General features: G+C 45.4%; 2 protein-coding genes across 4 annotated transcripts in view; one reads left to right on the forward strand and one right to left on the reverse strand.

Annotated features, from left to right (window-relative positions):
- Nucleotides 1-4,396: 4,396 nt before the first annotated feature.
- SLC66A1 (solute carrier family 66 member 1) lies at nucleotides 4,397-18,265 on the forward strand. Of its 2 annotated transcripts, XM_088466290.1 has the most exons (8): nucleotides 4,397-4,679; nucleotides 6,054-6,266; nucleotides 9,241-9,370; nucleotides 9,629-9,716; nucleotides 10,636-10,787; nucleotides 14,994-15,086; nucleotides 15,199-15,384; nucleotides 17,228-18,265. In XM_088466290.1, exons 2-8 carry the CDS (start codon nucleotides 6,082-6,084, stop codon nucleotides 17,333-17,335), a joined length of 942 nt encoding a protein of 313 aa, XP_088322416.1. In that variant the 5' UTR covers nucleotides 4,397-4,679; nucleotides 6,054-6,081; the 3' UTR covers nucleotides 17,336-18,265. The 2 variants fall into 2 exon arrangements, with proteins under 2 accessions (XP_088322416.1, XP_088322417.1); XM_088466291.1 differs by lacking the exon at nucleotides 17,228-18,265 and having other exon boundaries at nucleotides 15,204-15,367.
- Nucleotides 18,266-21,239: 2,974 nt separating this feature from the next.
- CAPZB (capping actin protein of muscle Z-line subunit beta) overlaps nucleotides 21,240-27,371 on the reverse strand; it is a 47,794-nt gene continuing 41,662 nt past the window's right edge. Inside the window, exons 5-10 of one of the 2 annotated variants that reach the window (XM_088466292.1) lie at nucleotides 25,067-25,208; nucleotides 24,742-24,858; nucleotides 24,517-24,582; nucleotides 24,155-24,231; nucleotides 23,877-23,981; nucleotides 21,815-21,900 (exon numbers count right to left, since the gene is read on the reverse strand). In XM_088466292.1, coding sequence (XP_088322418.1) covers nucleotides 23,882-23,981; nucleotides 24,155-24,231; nucleotides 24,517-24,582; nucleotides 24,742-24,858; nucleotides 25,067-25,208 — 502 coding nt within the window. In that variant the 3' untranslated portion in view covers nucleotides 21,815-21,900; nucleotides 23,877-23,881. Of the gene's footprint in view, nucleotides 21,901-23,876; nucleotides 23,982-24,154; nucleotides 24,232-24,516; nucleotides 24,583-24,741; nucleotides 24,859-25,066; nucleotides 25,209-27,371 lie in introns of both variants that reach the window. The other variant, XM_088466293.1, reaches the window with a different exon arrangement.

A 27,371-nucleotide genomic window follows, 5' to 3' on the forward strand; every position in this document is an offset into this window, starting at 1 on the left:
AGCAGCAGCAGATACAGGATACAGTACAGACACTGTGTATAGAGATGCCTCATAGTATGTACTATAATAATAATATTAGATCAGAGCACTGATACAATGTAACAGCAGCAGCAGATACAGGATACAGTACAGACACTATGTATAGAGATGCCCCATACTATGTACTATAATAATAATATTAGATCAGAGCACTGATACAATGTAACAGCAGCAGATACAGGATACAGTACAGTAACTGTGTATAGAGATGCCCCATACTATGTACTATAATATTAATTAGATCAGAGCACTGATACGATGTAACAGCAGCAGCAGATACAGGATACAGTACAGACACGGTGTATAGAGATGCCCCATACTATGTACTATAATAATAATAATAATAATAATAATAATAATAATAATAATGTAATATCAGAGCACTGATACAATGTAACAGCAGCAGCAGATACAGGATACAGTACAGACACTGTGTATAGAGATGCCCCATACTATGTACTATAATAATAATAATAATAATAATAATAATAATAATGTAATATCAGAGCACTGATACAATGTAGCAGCAGATACAGGATACAGTACAGACACTGTGTATAGAGATGCCCCATACTATGTACTATAATAATAATAATAATAATAATAATAATAATAATAATAATAATAATAATGTAATATCAGAGCACTGATACAATGTAGCAGCAGATACAGGATACAGTACAGACACTGTGTATAGAGATGCCCCATACTATGTACTATAATAATAATAATAATAATAATAATAATAATAATAATAATAATAATAATAATAATGTAATATCAGAGCACTGATACAATGTAGCAGCAGATACAGGATACAGTACAGACACTGTGTATAGAGATGCCATATACTATGCACTATACTATAATAATAATATAATAATATCAGAGCATTGATACAATGAAACAGCAGCAGATACGGAGGACAGAACAGTCACTATGTGTAGAGATGCCCCATACTATGTACTATAATAATAATAATGTAATATCAGAGCACTGATACAATGTAGCAGCAGATACAGGATACAGTACAGACACTGTGTATAGAGATGCCCCATACTATGCACTATAATAATAATAATAATAATAATAATAATAATAATAATAATGTAATATCAGAGCACTGATACATTGTAGCAGCAGCAGATACAGGATACAGTACAGACACTGTGTATAGAGATGCCCCATACTATGCACTATAATAATAATAATGTAATATCAGAGCACTGATACAATGTAGCAGCATATACAGGATACAGTACAGTCACTGCGTATATAGATGCCCCATACTATGTACTATAATAATAATAATAATAATAATAATAATAATAATATCAGAGCACTGATACAAAGTTACAGCAGCAGCAGATACAGGATACAGTACAGACACTGTGTATAGAGATGCCCCATACTATGTACTATAATAATAATATTAGATCAGAGCACTGATACAATGTAACAGCAGCAGATACAGGATACAGTACAGTAACTGTGTATAGAGATGCCCCATACTATGTACTATAATATTAATTAGATCAGAGCACTGATACGATGTAACAGCAGCAGCAGATACAGGATACAGTACAGACACGGTGTATAGAGATGCCCCATACTATGTACTATAATAATAATAATAATAATAATAATAATGTAATATCAGAGCACTGATACAATGTAACAGCAGCAGCAGATACAGGATACAGTACAGACACTGTGTATAGAGATGCCCCATGCTATGTACTATAATAATAATAATAATAATAATAATAATAATAATGTAATATCAGAGCACTGATACAATGTAGCAGCAGATACAGGATACAGTACAGACACTGTGTATAGAGATGCCCCATACTATGTACAATAATAATAATAATAATAATAATAATAATAATGTAATATCAGAGCACTGATACAATGTAGCAGCAGATACAGGATACAGTACAGACACTGTGTATAGAGATGCCCCATACTATGTACTATAATAATATCAGAGCACTGATACATTGTAGCAGCAGCAGATACAGGATACAGTACAGACACTGGGCCTGATTCTGACCCACTCGCGAGTGCTGAGCACTCGCAAGCGGGTCGATGGTGCCCTAGTGCGCATGCGCGAGACCCGAATAACGACTGGGTAGCCGTCGTTATGGGTCTCGATGTTGATTGACAGCACGCCCCCTTGACAGCACGTCTCGATGCTGATTGACAGCATGCCCCCTTTGGTGGGCATGCCGGGGGCGTGGCTGCCAATAGTCACCCACAGCTATGCGAGCGGCCGGGAGGCCGTTCTGAAAAAAAAAAAGAACGGCCCTGATTCAGAGCGACCGGCTCTGAATCAGGGCCACTGTGTATAGAGATGCCCCTTGCTATGTGCTATGTGCTATGTACTATAATAATAATAATAATAATAATAATAATAATAATAATAATATCAGAGCACTGATACAATGTAACAGCAGCAGCAGATACAGGATACAGTACAGTCACTGTGTATAGAGATGCCCCATACTATCTACAATAATAATAATAATAATAATAATAATAATAATAATAATATCAAAGCACTGATACAATGTAACAGCAGCAGCAGATACAGGATACAGTACAGTCACTGTGTATAGAGATGCCCCATACTATCTACTATAATAATAATAATAATAATAATAATAATAATAATAATAATAATATCAAAGCACTGATACAATGTAACAGCGGCAGATACAGGATACAGTACAGTCACTATGTATAGAGATGCCCCATAGTATGTACTATAATAATAATATTAGATCAGAGCACTGATACAATGTAACAGCAGCAGCAGATACAGGATACAGTAGAGTCACTATGTATAGAGATGCCCCATACTATGTACTATAATAATAATATTAGATCAGAGCACTGATACAATGTAACAGCAGCAGCAGATACAGGATACAGTAGAGTCACTATGTATAGAGATGCCCCATACTATGTACTATAATAATAATGTAAGATCAGAGCACTGATACAATGTAACAGCAGCAGCAGATACAGGATACAGTACAGTCACTATGTATATAGATGCCCTATACTATGTACTATGTACTATAATAATAATGTAAGATCAGAGCACTGATACAATGTAACAGCAGCAGCAGATACAGGATACAGTGCAGTCACTGTATATAGATGCCCCATACTATGTACAATAATAATAATAATGTAATATCAGAGCACTGATACGATGTAACAGCAGCAGCAGATACAGGATACAGTACAGTCACTGTATATAGATGCCCCATACTATGTACTATAATAATAATGTAAGATCAGAGCACTGATACAATGTAACAGCAGCAGCAGATACAGGATGCAGTACAGTCACTGTGTATAGAGATGCCCTATACTATGTACTATAATAATAATAATAATAATAATAATAATAATAATAATAATAATAATATCAGAACACTGATATAATGTAACAGCAGCAGCAGATACAGGATACAGTACAGTCACTGTGTATAGAGATGCCCCATACTATGTACTATAATAATAATGTAAGATCAGAGCACTGATACAATGTAACAGCAGCAGCAGATACAGGATGCAGTACAGTCACTGTGTATAGAGATGCCCTATACTATGTACTATAATAATAATAATAATAATAATAATAATAATAATAATAATATCAGAACACTGATATAATGTAACAGCAGCAGCAGATACAGGATACAGTACAGTCACTGTGTATAGAGATGCCCCATACTATGTACTATAATAATAATGTAAGATCAGAGCACTGATACAATGTAACAGCAGCAGCAGATACAGGATGCAGTACAGTCACTGTGTATAGAGATGCCCTATACTATGTACTATAATAATAATAATAATAATAATAATAATAATAATAATAATATCAGAACACTGATATAATGTAACAGCAGCAGCAGATACAGGATACAGTACAGTCACTGTGTATAGAGATGCCCCATACTATGTACTATAATAATAATAATGTAAGATCAGAGCACTGATACAATGTAACAGCAGCAGCAGATACAGGATGCAGTACAGTCACTGTGTATAGAGATGCCCTATACTATGTACTATAATAATAATAATAATAATAATAATAATAATAATAATAATAATATCAGAACACTGATATAATGTAACAGCAGCAGCAGATACAGGATACAGTACAGTCACTGTGTATAGAGATGCCCTATACTATGTACTATAATAATAATGTAAGATCAGAGCACTGATACAATGTAACAGCAGGAAGTACTGCAGTCAGCAGAACACCACACCCTGAGCGATGACATCACACATGGGAATCACATGACAGGGGCAGGTCATGTGACCTGTGAGTCTTGTTTTCTGTTAGTCACAGACAGCAGGAAGCAGCTTGCAGTGTACATGGAGGGGGCATGTAAATAGCCATGTGCAGGGGAGGGGGGCTTGTACACAGGGAACGCTTATAGCAGTCATACATGACCTGCTCAGACACACAGCTGTCATACATGATCAGATGCAGGGAGCACACATACAGGGACACATATTAGCCCATCATAGGGTGTTTCAGAGCTACTGGACCTGCAGCTGCAGATATTCATCCCCTGAGGACTTACTGCATCACATCACAGGTGAGAGCTGGGGCTCAGGGCAGGGTCTGGGGTCACTGTGTGATATAATGTATTCTGTACAGGGGATGTGTTACAGGGCTGCACAGATATCTGGGGCTAGATTGTCTATATAGAGATGTGACTACAACTACCTCATAGAGCTACAGGGAGTTAGGAAAAGTCCCTCCGCAGTGACTGTGCGCTAAGTGTGTGACAGACCAGAGCTGCGGCTTCAGCGCAATCCAAAATTGTTATAGTGGAGCCAGGGGCGTATTAAGTGAGGAGGGGGCCCGTGTGCATTCCCCGCCCGGGGCCCCCCTCCTCTCTCCCTGGCGACAGCCAGCGTACTGACAGCGGCAGTAGTCTCCGTACACTAGTCTGTGCTCGGAGTATACTACACATGTGCAGGTCACCGGGAAAATGGCCTGGCAGCTATTTTCCCGGCAATTTCCCTACTGCGCATACCGCCAGGAAAATGGCTGTGGCGGCCATTTTCCACGCATTTTTGTGTACCGTTGGTCCAGCCGATGTGAGACTTCGGAGGGGTAAGTATTATAAAGTATGGGTGCCGCAACAACTGCCACCCCAAACGCTGCCAAACATCGCCGGCCGGGACTCGCTGGCAGTCTGTGTGGCTCCTCCCCTATTTGAATTCTGGACTGTCACACACTTAGCGCACAGTCACTGCGGAGGGACTTTTCCCAACTGCCTGTATAAAGCTGCGAGGACACTGTCATGGCGATAACAGAGAGAGCACATATATAATTACTTTGTTTTTTCCCTTGGCGTATGGGCTCAGTTCATTCCAGGTAAACAGGACTGGTCAGCTCCATTGGATTCCTAAGCTATTGGGAGGAACACTGTGTGCTAGTGTCATACAGCATTCCTGTCATATAACACATCCTTATTGCTGCTCTGCGGCTGTCAGAGGCATCTGTCTTATTACCAATACACCAGGGGGGGGGTATTAATATCCTGTACACAAGTTATAGGATGGAGCCTTAGCACCACGGGCCCCAGGTGGCAGCAGAGATTCCGTGGCAGAGAGGGCATATCAGCAGTATTTATTAGATTGGCCTTTGAACCTTGATAACTTGTCCTGGGTTTATCTCTTATTACTATGCATGTAGTGAAGAAAATGAGGTTGTCACAGGGCTCGCTGACTATAGGTGGTTTCCTGCGACTTATGTTAAACTGGTTTGTTAACAGATACACCGGAGAAAATAAGCACACAGTTGGGGCTCAATACTGGTGAGTGGGGTGTAAATAGTGATTAGGGCTCAGTTCAGTCTTTCACTGAATATATATATTTTTTTTTTTAAAGTTCTAATTTTTTTTATTTTTTATGCTGTATGTAAATCTAATTCTCGCTTTAACGGAGATGTGTCTGTGTAGATTTCAGTTCTGCGCAGAGTCCGGCAGCATGGGGTGGTCATGGTATTCCTGGCACCTAGATAATCCGTACCCGCCAAAGAACTTCTCAGACTGTCAGAATGGCACGGAGTGGGTGTGGAACATCTTTAACGAGTGTGCATCCGACGCATGGGACCTCGCCAGCGTGTGCCTGGGGCTGTTCTCCATTCTGTGCTTTGTTGCCGCCTCCTTCCCGTGAGTATATTGGGGCTGGTTCCTTATTATATAGGTCACCCAGTCATTAGCACTTGGTAGTATTGCTCTGAGGTCACTGGAACTTCCCCAGTTGTCTCAGCATCCGGGACAGCCGCAGATTTTGGTTCCTCATCCAGGACATCACTGACTCAGCGACTATGGTGTTGACGTCATGGTTCTTAGGACACAGATAGTGCTGAGCTGGTTATCTGTGGGATCCCTATTGCACACAGTGACCCGTGAAGTCATGAAGCGCCCGTCTCTTACGCCGCCCCGTGTCAGCATCTGTACAGGCTTCAGTGTCAGGGGAATATGTTATTCCTGCAGGGACAAGATTTTAGTAGTCATTGGAGTCCATTAAGTCTGTGCAACCTTTAATTTATCCCATTGGGAAGTTACAGGAAGGCGTACAGAAATATTCATTAACGTCGCTTAAAGTTTGCTGAAGTAATTCGAAAATTACCCTTGCTCCCAATATAAACATGCAGGTCTTGGGTGAACCTTACTGTGTAGGCAGCCTATATCTGGTGTGGGGTGCTGATGGGGTTGGCAGTGACGGTAGATATGGTCATAGACTGGTCTATCTTTGGTTAAAGACCTTCATGTAGGAGACGGTGTATTTATTTGCACTCAGTTGTCATCATGATCCCATTAAGGCCCCAATCTCCCTCTCTTCTCCTCCTCCAGCCTCTCTTTTTATCGCTGTGTCCTCTCGTCCCATCAAATCCTCTAAACAGGTGTCTAAAAAAGAAAGTAAATTAATTGAATTCTACCCTGGACCAATATTATCACATCCAACATAGTAACTACCATAGGTGCATTGGGGGCAGCTGCTATGTGGCTTTGAGCTAAGGGGGGCCCATCTTCCATGTCACATGGGTGTAACTACCATAGGTGCATGGGGGGAAGCTGCTATGTGGCTTTGAGCTGAGGGGGGCCCATCTTCCTTGTCAAAGTTACATGTGTTATATACATTTTCCACCATAGGGTGGTACATAGGGGTCCTTACTAACTTTTGCTATGGTGCTTTTAAATCCCTAGTTACGCCCCTGGGCAGCACCCTGTTCCTGAGACCAGTGGCGGGCGGGTAAATGAAGTACGGGGTGCAGCAGAACCTAATGCTGGTGTGTTCTCCCCGTCGCTCGCTGATCTCGTATTGGGAACTCCTATATTTGTAGACTTTCGGTATTACTGAATCTGATGCATAATGCTTATTTTTTAACCACCTAAAAACCAGGCAGAGTTATCATATACTGTACATAGACTCGGCCTAGGCTTTATTTTAACAGTCCATATAATTGTTTTTAGTCATAGAAGTTTTCATATGATATTACCGGGTGTCTACAAGTCTGATCAGTAACTTGTAACGGAACATTGACATGGAGAATAATCTGTGCTTCAAAAAAGACCATCTGTCATTTCCAAGCGTCCGGTCGGCTACTCGCAGGCACTACTGTCCATCCAGCTTGGTGAAACTTAAAATTATATATACACTAGCTGGAGTACCAGGCGTTGCCCAGGATTTTAAGAATGTTTGTTTACACATCCTCCTCCAACAAACCTCTCCTTAGGCAGGCCTCACGAAAAGTGTGACAAATTTCCCCATCCACAGTCCTAAGGTCTTGGAAGGAAGTAGGACCTGTAACGGTGTAAAGCAAACTTCGGAGATGGAAGCATTCAAAATGTGTCGGATGTACAGTGTAAACACGGCCAAGAGCTTCTGTTGCTCTGATACCAGGATGACCATCTACAGCGACTCCCTGTTTTCTGCGCATAAAAACTTTTCGGGAAGCATTCCATGTGTAATATTTTGGCAGCTCACAGTACAGCAGGGTCCTTGCAAAGTCATCATTTTGACACCGTTGGAAGAAAGAAGTAAATGTTGCTGTGTAATTTGGTATAGTCAGAGAGCTGGGAATGCTGGGAAAGCCTGCTAAAGCTCTCTCCGATAATAAACATTAAGATCATGACAACAGAAAACGCTCGCTCCGAGGCCCTACCCATATGCCGTGAGGCAGGGGCAGGGCTATGGGCGACAATGGAGGCAGCTGCCGCCGGGCTCCAGCTCTGAAGTGGCACCTCCTCCATTACCCACAATGTATTCACCCCACTTAGGGCTGTAACTATGTACCCGGAGTGTACCGTCGCAGCCACCCAATACATGGCACCGCTTCCCGGCACCTGAGAAGTCACCATACACTAGTGGAGAGCTACATGACAGACCATCAGCTGTCGTCTCTGTCTATCTATAGCCTGTCCCTACCATTGGTGTCGCTGCTTCTCAGATTATGTAAGTGTAACACATCCAGCATTACAGTGTAAGCGGGTGTGACCGGGGGCACCAAATTATAACTTGCGTCTGGGGTGAATTTCCGCCACTGCCGTGAGGCCCCACAATGAGCGTATAGGAAAAATTGTGTTTTTTAATTAATTAAAAATTAAGTCATTAATTTCGATTTCACATTTTTTAAGATGACTCCGTCGTGTTTTAATACGCTCGTATGTAAAATTTCACGATCCTGGCTTGTAAACTGTGGATTTGTATAGAAAGACAGAAGGACAAATTTTAACTTTTATATAGTAGAATATATATATATATATATATATATATATATATATATATAGTAAAGCCTACCAGGAGTACTCCAGGTAATGTCTGAATCGCTGCCTGGATGTCCTGGGGATACATGTTGGGATAGGCCTGAGTCCCGTCACTACAGCTGGGGAGAGATTATTATTATCTTGTATTTATAAGACACTACAGACTGTATGTAGTTCCATACATGGGGCAAACGACAAAACCCAACAGAGTGTAGGTACAATTCATAACGGCTAATGATTGAGTAATTACAACATGTTATGAATACAAGACAGTCCGGTAATACCACGGGCACGAGACGATATGTCACTGCCGGGCACTGTACATGACTATACAACTTGTGCTGGGTCACAATCTTGTCCTCTCTCCTTTCAGACAATTCTACAGCTCCTGTAAGACGGGGAACATGGACAAGGCGCTGTCTATCTGGTTCCTCTTAGGATGGTTAGCCGGGGACTCCTGTAATTTTGTGGGTGCATTCCTGTCCAACCAGCTCCCCATACAGGTAAATCTCCACTGACTCCCTGCTCTGGTCATAGGGGGGAGATGTATCAACCTTTTAAAGAGTGGACACGTTGCCTCCAACCAATCAGCTTCTATCTAGCATTTTATAGAATGTACTTGATAAATGCTAACAAGATTCTGATTGGTTGCTATGGGAAACGTCTGTGCTTTATAGCAGGCTTGACACATCTCCCCCTGCTCCGCCGTAGTGTGAGAACTATACAGAATCTCCCTTATCACCCTTGTCTCTCTTCCACAGACATACACAGCGGTTTACTACGTGCTGGCGGACATCTTAATGCTGTCACTGTATTTCTACTATAAGTATCGGAACCAGGGGCCTAGCAGTGAGTATAGCAGTTGTACATGTGGGAGATGGTCTGCCGTCTACAGGTCCCATCTGATTATAGGCATGCCTTTAACATTCCTGTCTCCTGCAAGAATTCTAGATCACCCACTTCTGCATTATCTTATTAAAGATGTACGCTGCTTACAACTAGGATTATACTGTAACAGTCAATCTCTCATCTAGCCGAACGGAGAGGTCTGGGGTTTTGCACAAATCCTGCTATAGGATGCCCACTACTGCCCCCTAATGGAGAATGTGTCTGCCTGAATGGGCACATTTTCTTTTTAAGTAGCAAGTTAAGTACCGTGTAATGTCCTTCTACAAATCGTTATCTCCTTTTCAAAATCTCTCTTTAGGGCAGACACATATGACTGAGGGTCGCAGACACAGATGCTCAGCATAGGTTTTTATAGTATACACACAGAGAGCTCAGAGGCGCTTCAATGCCACTCTGCTCAAGACATCATGTGCCATGTCACTGTGGTTGCCACGGTATTCATGCGACACTGTCCCATACTTAAGAACTTTATAATCTTTCCTCCATGTCAGTGTCCCTGGAGGGAAATGCCGCGGGTGGGGTGGGGTGGGGTGGGGTGGGGTGGGGTGGGGTGGGGTGGGGTGGGGTGGGGTGGGGGTGGGGTGGGGTGGGGTGGGGAGGGGAGGGGAGGGGAGGGGAGGGGAGGGGAGGGGAGGGGTGGGGTTACTTCTTGTCCTGTCAGTTATTTGTGTAAACAATAAAAACACATTTTGTTCCCATGGGATTGATGCTGTAAAATACCCCTCAAGGACTATATCTAATATATTCTTGTGTGAATGTTGCAATCTGATGTTTCGTATTGAGTCAGGTGATTAGTGGGTATTGGGATGACCGTGCTTCTATTATTTGTATGAAGTCTCTCGCCTTCCTGCGTTCACAGCGTCTCTCAGTATAAACGCAGTCTGCACCTTTGCTCTGTTTGGTTCCATGGCCGCGGTGCCTCTGCTCAGGATCCCCGGACTGGTCCCGCTGGACTCTGGCGGTCTGGTTGGTGGAAGACGACTACTGTACACGGCCAGCTCGGAATGCGAGGCGAGTACCTGCCGTGTCTCCTGTTGCTGTAACACATTCAGCAAACTGAAGTAATTTATTAATGATGGTGAAAGACGCTGGAAGCTGTAAAACTCTCCTCCGAGCCTCGGGTGTAAATTTACTAAGAATCGAGTCTCATGGAGATGACAATCTCTGGGGAGTTTAGAAATAATTTTCATCTCGTAAATTGACTAAAGGCAAAGTCGGGTGAGTTAGAGAGAGAGAGAGAGAGAGTGAGTGAGTTCTCTCTAATGGTGCATACACACAATCAGATTTTTTCTTCAGATATGGACGATAACGATTTAAAAATCGTTCAGTCGTTCATATCTGAAGGAAAATCGTTCATATCTGACATGCCTGAACGATGGACGATCAACGATGCGCGTTCCCGTTTGTCAGATAACGATATCTGACATCTGATGGGTTTGCAGTCAGACTTGGACGATTCCATTCATTTTAATGCAGTCAAAAATCGTTCAATCGTTCAAATCGTTCAAAACTTTGGTCAAATCGTTCAAATCGTTCAGTCGTTCATCTGACAAATCTGACAAGTCTGACAAATCTGACCGTGTGTACGCTCCATTACTCGTAAAACTTGGGTGAGATAGCAAACTCGAATCTTATCACCATCGGGAAAACTCGGAAGTACTTTCACCTAAAAGATACAGCTCGCAAATTTACTAAGATTCGAGATGACAATCTCGGGTGAGATGACGGCAAACTCTCTGCCAAATTGAAGTTTTAAACACTCACCTCCAGAGCTGCGTGTTTGCCTGAAACATACACAGATCAGTGTAATTTGTGTATGTTACTTTTTTTTTTTTTTTTACAAAAAAGAAGGTTCCCCACTAAAAAGCATAACCAGCCCCGGACTTGACAGCCAGTCCTGGTTCCAAAAATGACGGGGAACAAAACGAGCAGGGTTCCACTGTAATTTAGGAACCAGCACCAGGCTGCAGGGCCAGTGCTGGTTTTAAATATATGGGTGACAAAATTGCATAGGGGTCCACCTATATTTAAAACCAGCACCGAACCCAAACCGACCGGGGTGTAATGCCACAGCCAGGCGACCCTATCACCGTGTCTCCAGGGCCAAAGCATTCTCACCCCAAGCCGGGGAGGTGGGGACCCCTACAAGAAGGGGCCCCCCCTCTTTCCTGAAACCCCAGGCTTGGTCTGAAGCCCGGGACTCTTCCCTGCACCCATGGGCTGAGGGTATGGGGGGTAATAAAGTGTAAAAGAGAAGTAAACTATTGTATTATACAATGGAACTACAGGTGCCAGCATGCCTGCCCTTTGGCACTTGTGGAACTACAAGTGCCAGCAGGCGGCCGGCACCCATACCTCCACTGTAAAATAAATAGTTAAATAAAGACACAACACACACACCGTAGATCAGGGCTCTACAAAACCCAGGGGTCAGGTCGCCATGGCGACCAGATTTGGCTGCCTGGCGACCAGGTTTTCAGCAACCCCCGGGCCCTGCAGCGCGCGCGGTCCACACTACAGAGTATAACAAACACACAGTCGCCAGCGGCAGCTGTATGTTTGTTATAGCAGCCGATGAGTCTGTCAGACTCTCATTGGCTGCTGCGTCGTTCACAGAGTGAGCCGTCTGGAGCTCACTCATGAGCTGCACATTCCGGCTCACCCCGCAGCAGGTTGACAGAGCGGAGTGCAGAGCGGCCAGGAGGAGCGGACAGCGGCGGTCGTCGGCAGGAGGTGGGGGTGTCCGCTACTGTAGGGACACTGCATAGATGGGGGTGGCCGCTACTGTGGGGGCACTGCATATTGGGGGTGGCCGCTACTGGGGACACTATGGGGGGGGTCACTGCATAGGGGGGGGACTACTACTGGGGGCAATGCATATGGGGGGGCACTACACAAGGGAACCACTACTGGGGGCCCTGCAAAGGGGGATTACTACTGGGGCATCCCGTTAGTGGTGTGGCTATGGGGGTTGGTTGTCAGGGGCGTAGGTGCTCAGTAATGCTTCCCGGGGGGGGGGGGGGGGGGGGTCTGGCTCGTATACTTTCATCCTGGCTCCTAAGTTTTAGAAAAATTTGTCAAGCCCTGCCGTAGATAGTATAAATGTATTACACACATGCCTCAATCACACATACTTACCCGTTACTGCCGGTCTGTCCTCTTCTCCAATGTCGAAATCTGTGTGGAAGAACCTGCAAAAAAAGATCCTATCCTCGCCTACATCCTGGCGCTGCTTTCCGTATCATCCAGGGTCTTGTCAAAACAACAAACCGACGTACCCGAACACCCCGCGAAACGACTGATGAGCAAAATCATCTGTTATTTCTCAAGGGCCGCTAGCCAATCAGCGGCCGCTCATTGGCTGGTTCTACTTGGGTCCCAGCCAATGAGCGGCTGCTACATGTAAATCTAAATTTGAGAGATGAAAAACTGGAAAAGTCACCCGAGATTCAGTGATGCAAATCGAGATAAAAAAACCCCTTAAACTCTACCAATCTCGATTCTTAGTAAATTTACCCCCTAGTATCTATACACCATGTAATATGGTAGTATCCAATTGTGTATAAATCGCACTCATGGCGCCTGTTTCTCTGCGCCTTTTTACAGCATTCGTCACAGGTAAAAACAAAACGAGGTCAAACCCCATTTACTTCCCAGGACTCTTATTTATTTGCGCTATTTGGAGGGGGGAGGGGTGTCCCAGTTCTGCTTTACTCCATCCCTTCCCTATTGCTGAACCGTGGAACCATCGGCACTGCCGAATTGCACACATCGTATTTACAAATCTAGTCATTTTAAATACCCTTGTGGATTTCACATTGACACGCGCATCTCCGTGAAGAATTCCAAAATGTATTATTAAAATATGAGCGTGAAATTCATTGAGTTACATGTGTTATTTCTACCAACAAAATGTAAAAACATGAAGTTTATAGTATGACTTAAGCTGCCCATCCACTTAACGATGCGGGAGACGATGGCACAATTACGACACCGTCGTCTCCCGCGGGGTGACGTTCAGACGTTCAGTGTATGCAGATTAATCATCCCCGAACATGGCAACCTGACGGCGGTCGTCAGGTTGACCATCATGTTCGGGCGATGATTGATGTTAAAAATGACCAGCGGGCGCGCGCATCGCTGGTGGTTTTTAACCTTTTGCTGCCCGATTTGTGGGCGATTACCAAGCGCTGGAGCGATAACGACCATCGTTATCGCTCCATCGCTAGGTTTAATCGCCTAGTGGATGGGCAGCATAATAATCGTGAACATTTTTTTTTAATCGCATCCATTTAACAAATAAATAAATAGATCTTTATCAAGGAAACAATATAAAAATACCCATAAAAACATTTGTTAAATAAGATGGTCATTTGTACTTTGAAAATCTGTTTATTCAATGCAAATCTTTGCATCAAAGAAAAGTATTAAAACATGTTGTATGACAGGTGATGGCCGCAATGAGAAAGACGCCATCTTGCCATATATAGTGGCGTAATACTAGGGTTAGAAGCAGTGATGGGCGGTGAGGTCAATGGCTGGGGAGGCACGCACGGAGATGGGCCTGAGTGCTGGGAGTCTGTCTCACCCCCTACTCTATAACTCTCCCCTCATTACACTCTCCTACCTGCATCACTGTCATATCTAGCTACTGCTGATTGAGTTCCGATCTCTAAAGACTGCAGTGCACTTCCTGGTCACATGACACATCCAAGGTGTCCATCAGTGCTCAAGGCACATTCCCCATACTCAGAGGCATGCCTCTATTAGCCCTCTTTCTGTGCATCTTACTGCCTGTGGTGAGGCCCCGCCCCCAGCTCTGCATGCAGTATCTGATTATACAGAAGAGGCTGAGCTGTTGCTGCCTCATCCCTAGTCTCCCTGCAGTCCCAGGGAGCTCCACAAAGCTGGTGAGTGTTAACTGTAAAAATTATTACAATAAACAAAGATGTTTACGTTACAAATATCTTCTTTGTTTTATTCTAATCATTTTTATAGCAAATCTCTGAAGTATGACAGGGGTGCCGCCACAAAGGGAGTTGTGTCAAACTTCTTGTGCTGCGCCGTCCTGCTGCAACGTTATCTTCTATAGATACATCTGATTGAAATCCCATTTCTGTAACTAAATTATTGCATATTTTCAAAACAAAACCAGATTGCTCTGTTGCTAGCGGCGATTTCCATTGGTGCTTACCTTCTGTCCTGTGCATCTTTCAGCCCTTCTCCACCAAGGAAATTATTGGAATAGTGATTGGTTCGGTGTCCTCCTTGTTCTACCTCACCTCCAGACTCCCTCAGATCGTCACTAATGTAAGTGCACTGTCCGTGTATGTAGGGGGCGCTGTTTCTGTGTGCGTGACGCCTACGTGAGCCGCATTAGGGGCCGTTATATACATTGACACTCTCCGTTTGGCTTTGGCAGTTCAGGAGGAGATCCACGGAAGGTCTGGCTTTGTCCCTCTTTTGTCTGGTCATATTGGGCAACCTGACCTACGGCCTTAGCGTTCTCCTGAAGCACCCGGACCGGGGGCAGTCAGAAGCCAACTACATAGAGCATCACCTGCCGTGGCTGTTTGGGAGCCTGGGAGTTATGACTTTGGATTTCATTGTATCCTTTGCTCTCTCTGTATGTTGGTACTGTGTTTTACAGTGTTAGTTCATTGACTGATCGGCCTGCTGTGCCATGTTAAGGGCTAAAAATAAAAACTAGGATTGGGCCCTACTGGCCTTGTTTGAGAAGTCTTGCTGGCTCAAGTACAATTCCTCATTTCCAAGTACAAAAGAGAGGGGGGTTTTAACCCCCCTATTGTTCCTCAGCACACTGAATTATACCTGCAACAACATATGCAGACTATATGGTTATAGAAATCAGAGATATTGGTTGCATGCATTTGCAAATACATGGGAAGCTGCTAGGCCTCGTCACGGCTTCTCTGTCCCTAACACTAAGTGGTTCACGTCCGGAGTGCAGGACCCCCCCAGGGCATCACTTGAAAATGGATAAAGAGTAACAGTGCACACATCTATACTTTACACTGCACTGTCACTCTTTTTTCCATTTTCGTGATGCCCTGGGGGGGGGTCCTGGGCTAAACTTTTTTTGGGGTGCACTGCGCCCCGGACGTGAACCACTTAGTGTTAGGGACTGCTAGTGACAGAGAAGCTGTGACGTGGCCTAGCAGCTTCCCATAGATTTGCAAATGCATGCAACCAATATCTCTGATTCTATAACCATAGTGTTCATATGTTGTTGCTAGTATAATTCATTGTGCTGAGAAACAATAGGGGGTTAAAACCCCCCATGTTTCCACTTGGTATGACCCTTCCCTTTCATGCACCTGAAAAGTACTACCAGATTGAATGAGCAGCTCCCATTTTTTTTGTTTCTAATTCCTTATTTCCGTCACAGATAAATGAATAAGCGCTAGGCCTGTGAAAGCCTCCCACAGAGCTTTTATTGAGGCTTAAGTTCTATTTCCATAGCTCAGTGGTTCTCAAACTCGGCCCTCAGGACCCCACACAGGTCACCCAGGTGCACAGGTGTAGTCATTACTCACTGATACATTTTAAAAGATCCACAGATGGAGATAATTATTTCACCTGTTATTCTGCAAGGAAACATGGAAAACATGCACTGTTTGGGGTCCTGAGGACTGAGTTTGAGAACCTGTGCCATAGCTTAACCCCCATATAGCAGTTTGGTGACAGCGTTATCTGTCCTACAAGCCTTAATAAAACGCCCAGCAGTGCTGTAATGAGAATGCTTAGGGCTCCGCTAAATGGAACCCTATAAATTGCTAGGCGTGGGAGGTGTACTAAGACATTGGAAAAGTGCAGTGATGTTGGAATCCAGTTAAAGGTTTCCTGTCCTCAGACATCATAAAGGGTAACTCCACTCAATAATGATGCTGCATAGTTTAAAATGGGATGAAGTTATTATCCCGGCTCGTTGGAATGCTGGAGCCAGAATCCCGATGGTAAGCAGTGCGGTTAGTTAGGCACTAAAGGGGGTGGTTAAGTTTATGGGGGGGGGGGTTAGGACCAGTGGTGGCTCCAGAAGTGGGGCTGCAGCGCAATCCAAAATTCAAATAGGGGAACCAACTGCCACCCCAAATGCAGCCAAACATCACTGGCTGGGACTCAATGGCAGTTGGTGTGGCTCCCTATTTGAATTTTGGACTCTGGAGCGGCCACCGGTTAGGATACTTACCGGCAGGTGTCTGTATCCTAACCCTGTCGGGATTATGACCACGGCATCCCATTAAAATAGTTACTCTTGACTGTTTCTGAGTTTTCAACAGCGGATTTCAAACGGCTGCTGTCATGTGACAGGATCTGAATAACGGACCTTCAGTAGCAATGTCAGTAACCAATCCCCCCACTTATTACCCTGGCACCAGCTTAAACGTTCCTTCTGATACTATGAAATACTTTTCCTGACTCCAGCACAGATAATCTTCCAGTTTTTTGTGTTCAACGTGAACCGTTCGAGCGTTTGTGCTACAGGAGAAAGGCAGCCTCTCCTGCATCATTCACCCAAGAGCTCCTCTGACGCCTGACAATCGGCATCGCAAGTTCTATCCCCAGTTTCGTCCTACGATGTCCCTTTCCGGGACCGAACATTCAGAGGACAATACCTCGTTCCTGCTGGGACCGCCTGGCCACATTGTGATGTTCTAATCACCTTAATGGACCTTCATGTAGTCTTAAAAATGTTTTAAACTCTTTCACGGTCATAGGCAAGGAACATTTTTAAATTAAACATGAATTTTAGACAAGGGAAAAAAAAAAGAATTTAATGTGTTGAGACAGATTTTACGATTACATGCAACTATTGTTAAAGGGGGTCCTGTGTTGGAGCAGATCCCCAAGTGCACATAACAAGGGAATATAATGAGTGTGTTTCTGTAGTTTATAGAGCCTGTTTCAGGACGCAGGTGCGCAGTCTGCCTTACAGCAGATCCGTTTTGCACAATAGACAGAGGGAAAGCCGCCACTTTACGGGACATGTGGTGTTTTATTGACCTGCAATCTGATCAGATGCCACTTGTGCTGCTCTATACTAGGAGTGCACATAAGTTAATATGATCTTTCCTTGGAGTGTGTTTCTGTAGATTAAAGAGCCAGTTTCAGGACGCAGGTGCACAGTCCGTCTTACAGCAGATCAGTTTTTGGATTTATGGACCTACAAACTGATCAGATTCCACTTGTGCTTCTCTATACGAGGGCTATCATTGTTTATTTAAAGGGACTGACTTTTATTAAAGAGAAAAAAAAACAACCTGTGAGCTGTGTCTGGTTTCTTTGGCTCTAGCATTGTTTCACTCATAAACACAGGTCTGGAATGTCTTTGAAGGGCACATTCCTCGGCTGGAAGCTGGACTGCTTCACTTGTTGTTCTTGGAATGACCACAAGGGGACGGCAAATAACTGGCCAAAAAAAAAATGGCGAAAATTTTACTCCAATTACAAAGAACGTCCTCAAACTTGCAGCTAAACCGGCCAAAGTTTTAAGACTTGGCTGTCGTCTATTTTGTACAGAAATTGACATTTAATATTTATAATTTTCAAATGTATTAAGTTGGAGCTGCAGCAGTTATCCCTGTACTTTCCGTTCCTTAGCCTCAGTCTCTTGTTGCTTTTCACAGGGGTAAAAACCATTGGTGCTCAACCACTGCTGCACCTCACGGCTGCCTAGGTTATGTCTGGTTAGCCAACAGGGTTCCCTCCAGCAGCTCCATCCAGGGGAGACTGACTGCTGTGGAAGGCTCTTGTAGAAACACAGCTTGTCCAGGGCTGAAACACACAGTAGATGAAAGGAAACCTTTCTAACATCACTCTGCGTTTTAAAACAGCAAACACTATTTCTGTAACCTCTTCATGACCAGAAACTCACATTTGCACAATATGTTGATCTGAGAAGGCTCGCAAGTGGGACTATATTGGGGGGGGGGGGGGTACAGTATATATATACACACACATTATATATATATATATATATATATTAGTTTACAACTTAAATCTACTGTATGTACTTTAACTTTGGATAGTTTGAACAATCTCAGAACATGACCCTGAAATGTGTCTAGTTTACATGAATAAGGATACACTGAGAAACCTTATATGTGTATCTAAGGATATTATAGGGACAGACCACCGATTTATTTTTTTTACTTTATTATTCAGTTTTAAAGTTATTATTCCAGCAAGATTGGCAAAGCCTGGAGATCGTGCCATAATTAGGTTAGTAACAGATCCAATGCAGGGTATACTAGGGGGTCAGGTACTATCGGACCCATGTATCGGCTGGTCTGTAGGGAACACGACTTATCGCTTTGCTAGGCAGGACTCCGCCCTGTTTGTGTGGATTTTTAGTTACAATTTGCTACCAATCCCGGATTAGTTATGTTATTATTAGGTCCTTTGTTCTCCATCCGTTTGATTGCAGTCCCTCACTTATACAACTTACATTCTACGAAACCGAGATGAGGAGACGCAGCATTAGAGGAATAAATAAAATATGCTGGTCTGTAATTATCCCCACATGGGAACACCACTCATTCGAGATAGGCAATTAGACATTTGGGTCACTATGAATGTACGTCCCTACAAATAAATGATATTCCACCCCACACATTCCACCACAACTCAGTTCCTACAGCTAGAAGACGCCACACGTTCCACCACAACTCAGTTCCTACAGCTAGAAGACGCCACACGTTCCACCACAACTCAGTTTCTACAGCTAGAAGACGCCACACGTTCCACCACAATTCAGTTCCAACAGCTAGACGCCACGCGTTCCCCCACAACTCAGTTCCTACAGCTAGAAGACGCCACGCTTTCCACAACAACTCAGTTCCCACAGCTAGAAGACGCCACGCGTTCCACCACAACTCAGTTCCCACAGCTAGACGCCACGCGTTCCACCACAACTCAGTTCCTACAGCTAGAAGACGCCACGCGTTCCACCACAACTCAGTTCCCACAGCTAGACGCCACACGTTCCACCACAACTCAGTTCCTACAGCTAGAAGACGCCACACGTTCCACCACAACTCAGTTCCTACAGCTAGAAGACGCAGGATGTGCTTGTTGTGCACTTAGGCAGATTTAGCCAGAAGGTTTTATATAAACTCCAGCAAATCTTTTACACCAAACCTGTACCCTGATGTCCAGCTAGATGTCATCCTCCATAAACCTCCCACCCTTTGGGGGTCTGGTTGTTTTCTCAGAATTTAAAATGCTTCCAATCATTATGTAGACACCATAATGTCAACACCCAATTTTAAGCCTAACCCTAAAATGTCTATTGACTGTCTACATATCGTTAGTTAAAATGTCAACATATGAAAAGTCAACAATGTAGAAATGAAGATGTAGACCAGGCCTGGCCAACCTGTGGCTCTCCAGCTGTTATGAAACTACAAGTCCCAGCATGCCTTGCCACAGTTTTGCTATTCGGGAATGCTGAAACTCTGGCAAGGCATGCTGGGACTTGTAGTTTCACAACAGCTGGAGAGCCACAGGTTGGCCAGGCCTGATGTAGACCATTTGCCTTTCTACACTGTAATGGTTAGCAACCTGACTACATTCCCCCAGTCCATCTCCGTACGTCTCATTCTACATCCCCTGACCCCTGTCTTCCCCCCCCATGAGACCCACTACGTGTGACGGGGTGTAGCACCAGTACGTATTGACCACCAGCAGATTGGTGGACTCATGTTGAGGACTGATGGTGTGATCCTTGGTCAGTGTGGAACACACAGGAGCAAACACCACGATCGTGATACAAGTGACGATGAACCATTTGACATTGGGGGGTGTTTATTGTAATTGGGGCGCAGGGAAACAGTGGCGGTAAAGTTAGTCCTCTTTCCTAGCACTGGTTAGAAGATCAGAGCAATGTGCTGCCTTGGAGAACACTCGTTTTATAAACGTGCCTCTTAGTACTGCAACGTCCCTGAACACTCCAGGTAATCTATAGATCCCACAAGTCCTCACTATCGGTACAGCAGCGGCCATTACAGAGATCGCATGGGCTATACGAGATCTGTACAGACCGTCTTGCATGCCACCTACAGAAAATCTCCAGCGCAACTATAATACAACTTACAGATTGCATGGGGCTTATTCTATAACAGTGCCAACACTAGATTGTACGGCCGTTTTGCCCATTTCCCACCTCGGCTTTATGTTCTGTTTGTTTCCACGCTCTTGGATGTTGTAGAAGTTTGTTGTCCCCTATAAATGAATAAGGGCAGACAGACTAACCACCAGCAGCCAATCCTGTGTGTGCTGTCAGCTTCTAATATACACAAAAAGGTGCTTTAGGAAGGACGACATCTTAGGCGTTTTGCTTGTCGGCAGCGCCCAGATCACTGGTACGTGAGCGACTGACGAGCAGGGACTCTGACTGGATGACGGTGCTCAGCCATTAAGGGAGCAGACAGCCCAGCCAGATATTTAGAACCATTTTATTGTTAGTACAGGAAGGCTCATATAGAAGACTTAAAGCTTTACAAAAAAATATATATATAACAAAACAAAAAAAAGAAAAAAAAAAATACCCTAAGCATTCCCAGACGTTCACCAAAAAAAAAATAAAAATAAAAAACGGGCAAAAGAGTCAGAGGGATCCGGTGATCAAAATATCAAGTCTTTTCTTCCAATTAAGGACCCATCTATTCTCCAACAGGAGGCCGCCGATGCTGGCGCGGTGGGGGTTAATCAGTATGTGCAGTATAGAAGGTAACACAGGGGCCAGGCAGGGACTCAGGAGGGGAAGGGGTTAGCACAAAAAAAGTGAGGCGAGGGCAGGGGGGTGGGTGATGGAGTAAAAGACCCCCCCCCCCCCAGACTGTGAAAGATTCAGACAGCTTTATTTAATAGGAGCGGGCTGCGTTGAATGGCTATGGGCTATGTACGTGATGCAGACGGACTTAACGAACCGTAAAAAAAAAAAAAAAAAGGGGGGGTAGGGGGCATGACCGACAGGGACTGAAAAAATGAAAAGGGGGTAGGGGGGGACATCATCTAACTTTGCTGCTTTTTCTTCAGAGCCTCCACTAAGTCAATCTTCAAAGCTTCCTGTTTAGATTTGTCTGCAAACGTCTGAACGGACCTGGATGATGGAGAGAGAACGACACAGTGAGCAAGTGCGCCCTGGGTGGGGACAACAGCCAAGTACGCCTCGGGTACGTACCGAGGATGGGCTTCATTTCAAAAAGAAAAGAGATCAGGTACTTGATACATTGCTCCCTTGAGACGTTGTGCCCAGTATGTTACCGCCGCCCTAACATATCACTGGCAGGGCCAAGCCAGTCTCCCGACTTTGTTTTCCGGGAGATACTGGCACCCGGAGTGCCAGTATCTTGGGTCGGTGACCGCCGACCCAAGATGTGATGTCATCGCGTCAGAGATCTATCTGAAAATTCTCATTACTTACAATGGGTCACACCGTATGAGCACAATATATAATATGACAATGCTAAACGTTTTCCCCCCTTCTCTTCCCTTTAGCCAAAATCTCTCTAATCCCTGAAACCTTCCTATGTGATATGTGAATATTTCCTGCAGTGATCTAAGGGTTACTGGTTCCATATTACCAAGGAATTGCAGTAATGTGTATACACAGAGGAGAAACCACACACGTGTGTGGGGGATAATTACCCTCTAGGGGGCCGGGACTGAGCTGCCTTATAATGAGAAACACACTACTCTCGAGTAATAAGAACACACAAGTCCACCGGGATAGATATTGGGGGGTGTATGAGAAGACGACATTATTACGGCGCAGAGATCACACACCCAGCTGACAAAGTGTCTGCACCCCGATTTTGTCACTATCCAGGGGGTCTCGCAATGCGCATTGTAGAGAACGGGGTGGTGCGGTGCTACCTGTAACAGGGATGTATGGATAATGAAGCCTCGCTATTGTTACTGGTTTAGTAAGCAGAGAGGACACATCAGGATTCAGTGATACATTGGTGGTGGTGATGGGGCTGAGATTTTCCCTTAATGTGACCTAAAACCACTGTATAGGTCACCCACCATATGGGATGAGTAGGTAGTCTGGTCCTCTTATTTGCGGTGACCAACATGTCCGAAAATAATTATTATTATGATGATCCGACAATCAGAGTACGGGTGTGTTGTTTGGAGACCACATAATCGCAGCATTTGGGCAGCGCGATACTGGACTAAGCAGAATGTATAATAAATTCATCATCGAGGCAGCACACAGTGGAAGCTACACATCTTAGGGATTACATAAAGCAAAACTATCTAGTCTTCGATACTTACACAACAGCCTGGCCCAGCTGGCTACAAAATACAGCCTACACTGGTCCCTTCTGGTTAGTTGAGCTCCCCTTTAAATCACCACAAAACATTTGTAATTCTTCCACGTACGTGTTGTTAGATTGCATGCTGTTCAGTAAACTCCATGGCGGGATTAGTAACTCCATGCAGCCAGCACCCCAGCCTAGCTCCAACGCGTTTCCAGTCCTCCCCACGCACCTGCCAATAGTTCTACACTAGCCCAAGAGACAATGCAGAGAGTTTGGGCTGTATTTACTTAAGAGTTTCTCGGCGGGTTTCAGCTGAAAATTGAAAGCAGCACTTACATTAAGCATAAGCCACGGCGGGATTTACATTTAATGTTTGTGCCGCATTAAATTTTCAGCCGACACCTGCAGAGAATTGGTGGCCTCTTCGAAAATATAGCCCGTTGTGTCCATCGCTTGGCAGGAAAGAGCCAGCAGCTTCCATCGAAGTAAGCGACAAATACTGACACCGGGGAGCGGACAGTGGCCTCCGAGTGTATAAAACATGTGCGGGGCGAACTCAGGACATTCGCCTACTGGCCTAGGACACGGATATGCCACATCTCATTCTAAGTGAAGGCTGGCACCTAGCAGCTGGTGCTGTGGAAACCTGCATGCACCACACAGAAACGCCAGTGCTGTCGGAGGCGGTACGGAGCCATGCAGTACGCAGCGCTGTCGTGAAGGGGGGCTCCCACGGGCACACCATGCAGACACCACCGGCCTGCATCAGGAGGGTGGTAGTGGGCTGGCACGCAGGGGTAGTGGGTACCTGGACTAGTTATCTGGCTGCAGGATCTGGCGTTGGGTCAGCACCTGAGACAGCTCCCTCTGGAGTTGTCTAAACTTAACGTTGTCGGGGATTGCATCTATTGATCTACACAGAGGAGGAGTCCGGAAAAGGAGGAGAGAAAGGTGAGAAGAAGCTGGTATCAGACTAGGACAGAAGACAGGACGAGCGGAGGGAGACGTGACAGTGGATACAGGCCGTAGTATACGGAGAACGGGATTCAGTCCAGGGCTGAGACCGCGAACAGCACAGAATATTACCTGAGCCCATTGACTATGTCCTTGGTTTTCCCGAAGTAGATCTCATTAAGAGTGCTCCGGATTTTGTTCTCCATGTCCTAAATAGAAATAAAAAATTAATTACACAGGGAATCAGGACACCCGCAATGTCCTCTGCAGCCAATCAGCACAGAGATGATTTACAGAATTCCATTATTTCCTATGGGGTTTGCGCCTGCTCCGGGTAAAGGACAGACCTCGCCCCGTGCACTGTAAAGTGAGCGCTCTGTGACTCCCCATACACTTGGTAGGAGGGTTAGTCACTAAAATGATTGTTTCAGCAACGTCCTCTGAGAGCAAGGCAGTGGCGTAGCCGATGTTGTGCCAGTACAAAGCGCACTTACCTCTACCAGCCGTCCAATATTTGCTATGTGCGGGGAAGAGTCGCTCACTGTCTCATCCTTCTCCATCTGAAAGAGACGCCAATAAGGAGCAGCACTGAGAATGGAGGGGGGGGGGGGGGGGGGGGGGAGTGACATCACTACATAACTGTGACAATATTACACCAATAACTGCACCGACAACCACGAGCATTGCAGAGTACAGGGAGAGGAACATGAGGGAGTTACCTGCCGGGTGAGACTTCCCCCTAGGTTCATTGTCCCCGATCCAGTCTTGTTTGTCTGCAGCCACAGCATCACAGTAGAGGTCAGTTTATAATGGGCAGTGCGGCCACTCGACTTCTCCTGCAAGCACAGCAATGAGACGCATCTGTTTGCAGAAGCGTTCGCAAGACTCATGTGAAGCACCATAAAGCTAGAGGCGGACCCTCATTCCCTAATTAGCCGTACATAACAGGGGGTGGGGGGATATGGCTGGGACCTGTCTTGTATCCTGCACAGCCACCGAGTGACAGGGTTCTCACACAGCTCGTGGCCTCGGGGGAGCAGTTACCTGTACTTCCACTACGTGGATGGAGTCCCAGCAGCCTTTGATCTTCTTAGAGCCATCGCCAGCTTTTTTGATAAGGATCACTCCGGCAAAGCCGTGGTCCAGATCCCAGAGGTACACGGAGGACACACCTCCTTCAAAGTACCTGGAGACAAAACAGTTTAATATTTTTTAAATGTATTTAAAATAAATGCACATCTATGTAAGCTAATAAACCAGAAGTGTGTCTTGCACAGAAAAAGCTTGAATTAGTACAAAGTCTGACAAATGACAATGGACCCTAGGGAATCAGCCTAGCCATCCAATAAGGGGGATATAACGGAGGCTCCCAGTAACCAGGCTACGTTCTCCTGGACCCTAGGGAATCAGCCTAGCCATCCAATAAGGGGGATATAACGGAGGCTCCCAGTAACCAGGCTACGTTCTCCTGGACCCTAGGGAATCAGCCTAGCCATCCAATAAGGGGGATATAACGGAGGCTCCCAGTAACCAAGCTACGTTCTCATGGACCCTAGGGAATCAGCCTAGCCATCCAATAAGGGGGATATAACGGAGGCTCCCAGTAACCAGGCTACGTTCTCATGGACCCTAGGGAATCAGCCTAGCCATCCAATAAGGGGGATATAACGGAGGCTCCCAGTAACCAGGCTACGTTCTCATGGACCCTAGGGAATCAGCCTAGCCATCCAATAAGGGGGATATAACGGAGGCTCCCAGTAACCAGGCTACGTTCTCATGGACCCTAGGGAATCAGCCTAGCCATCCAATAAGGGGGATATAACGGAGGCTCCCAGTAACCAGGCTACGTTCTCCTGGACCCTAGGGAATCAGCCTAGCCATCCAATAAGGGGGATATAACGGAGGCTCCCAGTAACCAGGCTACGTTCTCCTGGACCCTAGGGAATCAGCCTAGCCATCCAATAAGGGGGATATAACGGAGGCTCCCAGTAACCAGGCTACGTTCTCATGGACCCTAGGGAATCAGCCTAGCCATCCAATAAGGGGGATATAACGGAGGCTCCCAGTAACCAGGCTACGTTCTCATGGACCCTAGGGAATCAGCCTAGCCATCCAATAAGGGGGATATAACGGAGGCTCCCAGTAACCAGGCTACGTTCTCATGGACCCTAGGGAATCAGCCTAGCCATCCAATAAGGGGGATATAACGGAGGCTCCCAGTAACCAAGCTACGTTCTCATGGACCCTAGGGAATCAGCCTAGCCATCCAATAAGGGGGATATAACGGAGGCTCCCAGTAACCAGGCTACATTCTCATGGACCCTAGATAATCAGCCTAGCCATCCAATAAGGGGGATATAACGGAGGCTCCCAGTAACCAGGCTACGTTCTCATGGACCCTAGGGAATCAGCCTAGCCATCCAATAAGGGGGATATAACGGAGGCTCCCAGTAACCAGGCTACGTTCTCATGGACCCTAGGGAATCAGCCTAGCCATCCAATAAGGGGGATATAACGGAGGCTCCCAGTAACCAGGCTACGTTCTCATGGACCCTAGGGAATCAGCCTAGCCATCCAATAAGGGGGATATAACGGAGGCTCCCAGTAACCAGGCTACGTTCTCATGGACCCTAGGGAATCAGCCTAGCCATCCAATAAGGGGGATATAACGGAGGCTCCCAGTAACCAAGCTACGTTCTCATGGACCCTAGGGAATCAGCCTAGCCATCCAATAAGGGGGATATAACGGAGGCTCCCAGTAACCAGGCTACATTCTCATGGACCCTAGATAATCAGCCTAGCCATCCAATAAGGGGGATATAACGGAGGCTCCCAGTAACCAGGCTACGTTCTCATGGACCCTAGGGAATCAGCCTAGCCATCCAATAAGGGGGATATAACGGAGGCTCCCAGTAACCAGGCTACGTTCTCATGGACCCTAGGGAATCAGCCTAGCCATCCAATAAGGGGGATATAACGGAGGCTCCCAGTAACCAGGCTACGTTCTCATGGACCCTAGCCATCCAATAGGAAGGATATAACGGAGGCTCCCAGTAACCAGGCTACGTTCTCATGGACCCTAGCCATCCAATAGGAAGGCTGTAACGGAGGCTCCCAGTGACCAGGCTACATTCTCATGGACATTGGCTGACTCCATGGTGTGTATCTGACAGAGCACTACAGCCGTTTCCTGTTATAGAGCTACACCACCATGTCATTAAATGTGCAGTTTTCGCAAATCCGCGCTCTAGCGCGTATTTTACCCGATATTGAGCAATGGGGACTCGCCTTTAAAAAGTAGCCGGGTCCCCGGGGACGCGCTGCGCTGTGGCCAATCCCTGACAGCTGG

The sequence above is a fragment of the Taudactylus pleione genome, unplaced genomic scaffold (assembly GCF_031769625.1).
Source record: "Taudactylus pleione unplaced genomic scaffold, aTauple2 ptg002751l, whole genome shotgun sequence".
NCBI lineage: Eukaryota > Metazoa > Chordata > Amphibia > Anura > Myobatrachidae > Taudactylus > Taudactylus pleione.

Coding starts and splice junctions, on each gene's coding strand:
- SLC66A1 (XM_088466290.1), top strand. CDS start 6,082: ATGGGGTGGTCATGGTATTCCTGGCACCTAGATAATCCGTACCCGCCA. Junction 6,267..9,240: donor TTTGTTGCCGCCTCCTTCCC/GTGAGTATATTG, acceptor CTCTCCTTTCAG/ACAATTCTACAGCTCCTGTA. Junction 9,717..10,635: donor TCGGAACCAGGGGCCTAGCA/GTGAGTATAGCA, acceptor CTGCGTTCACAG/CGTCTCTCAGTATAAACGCA.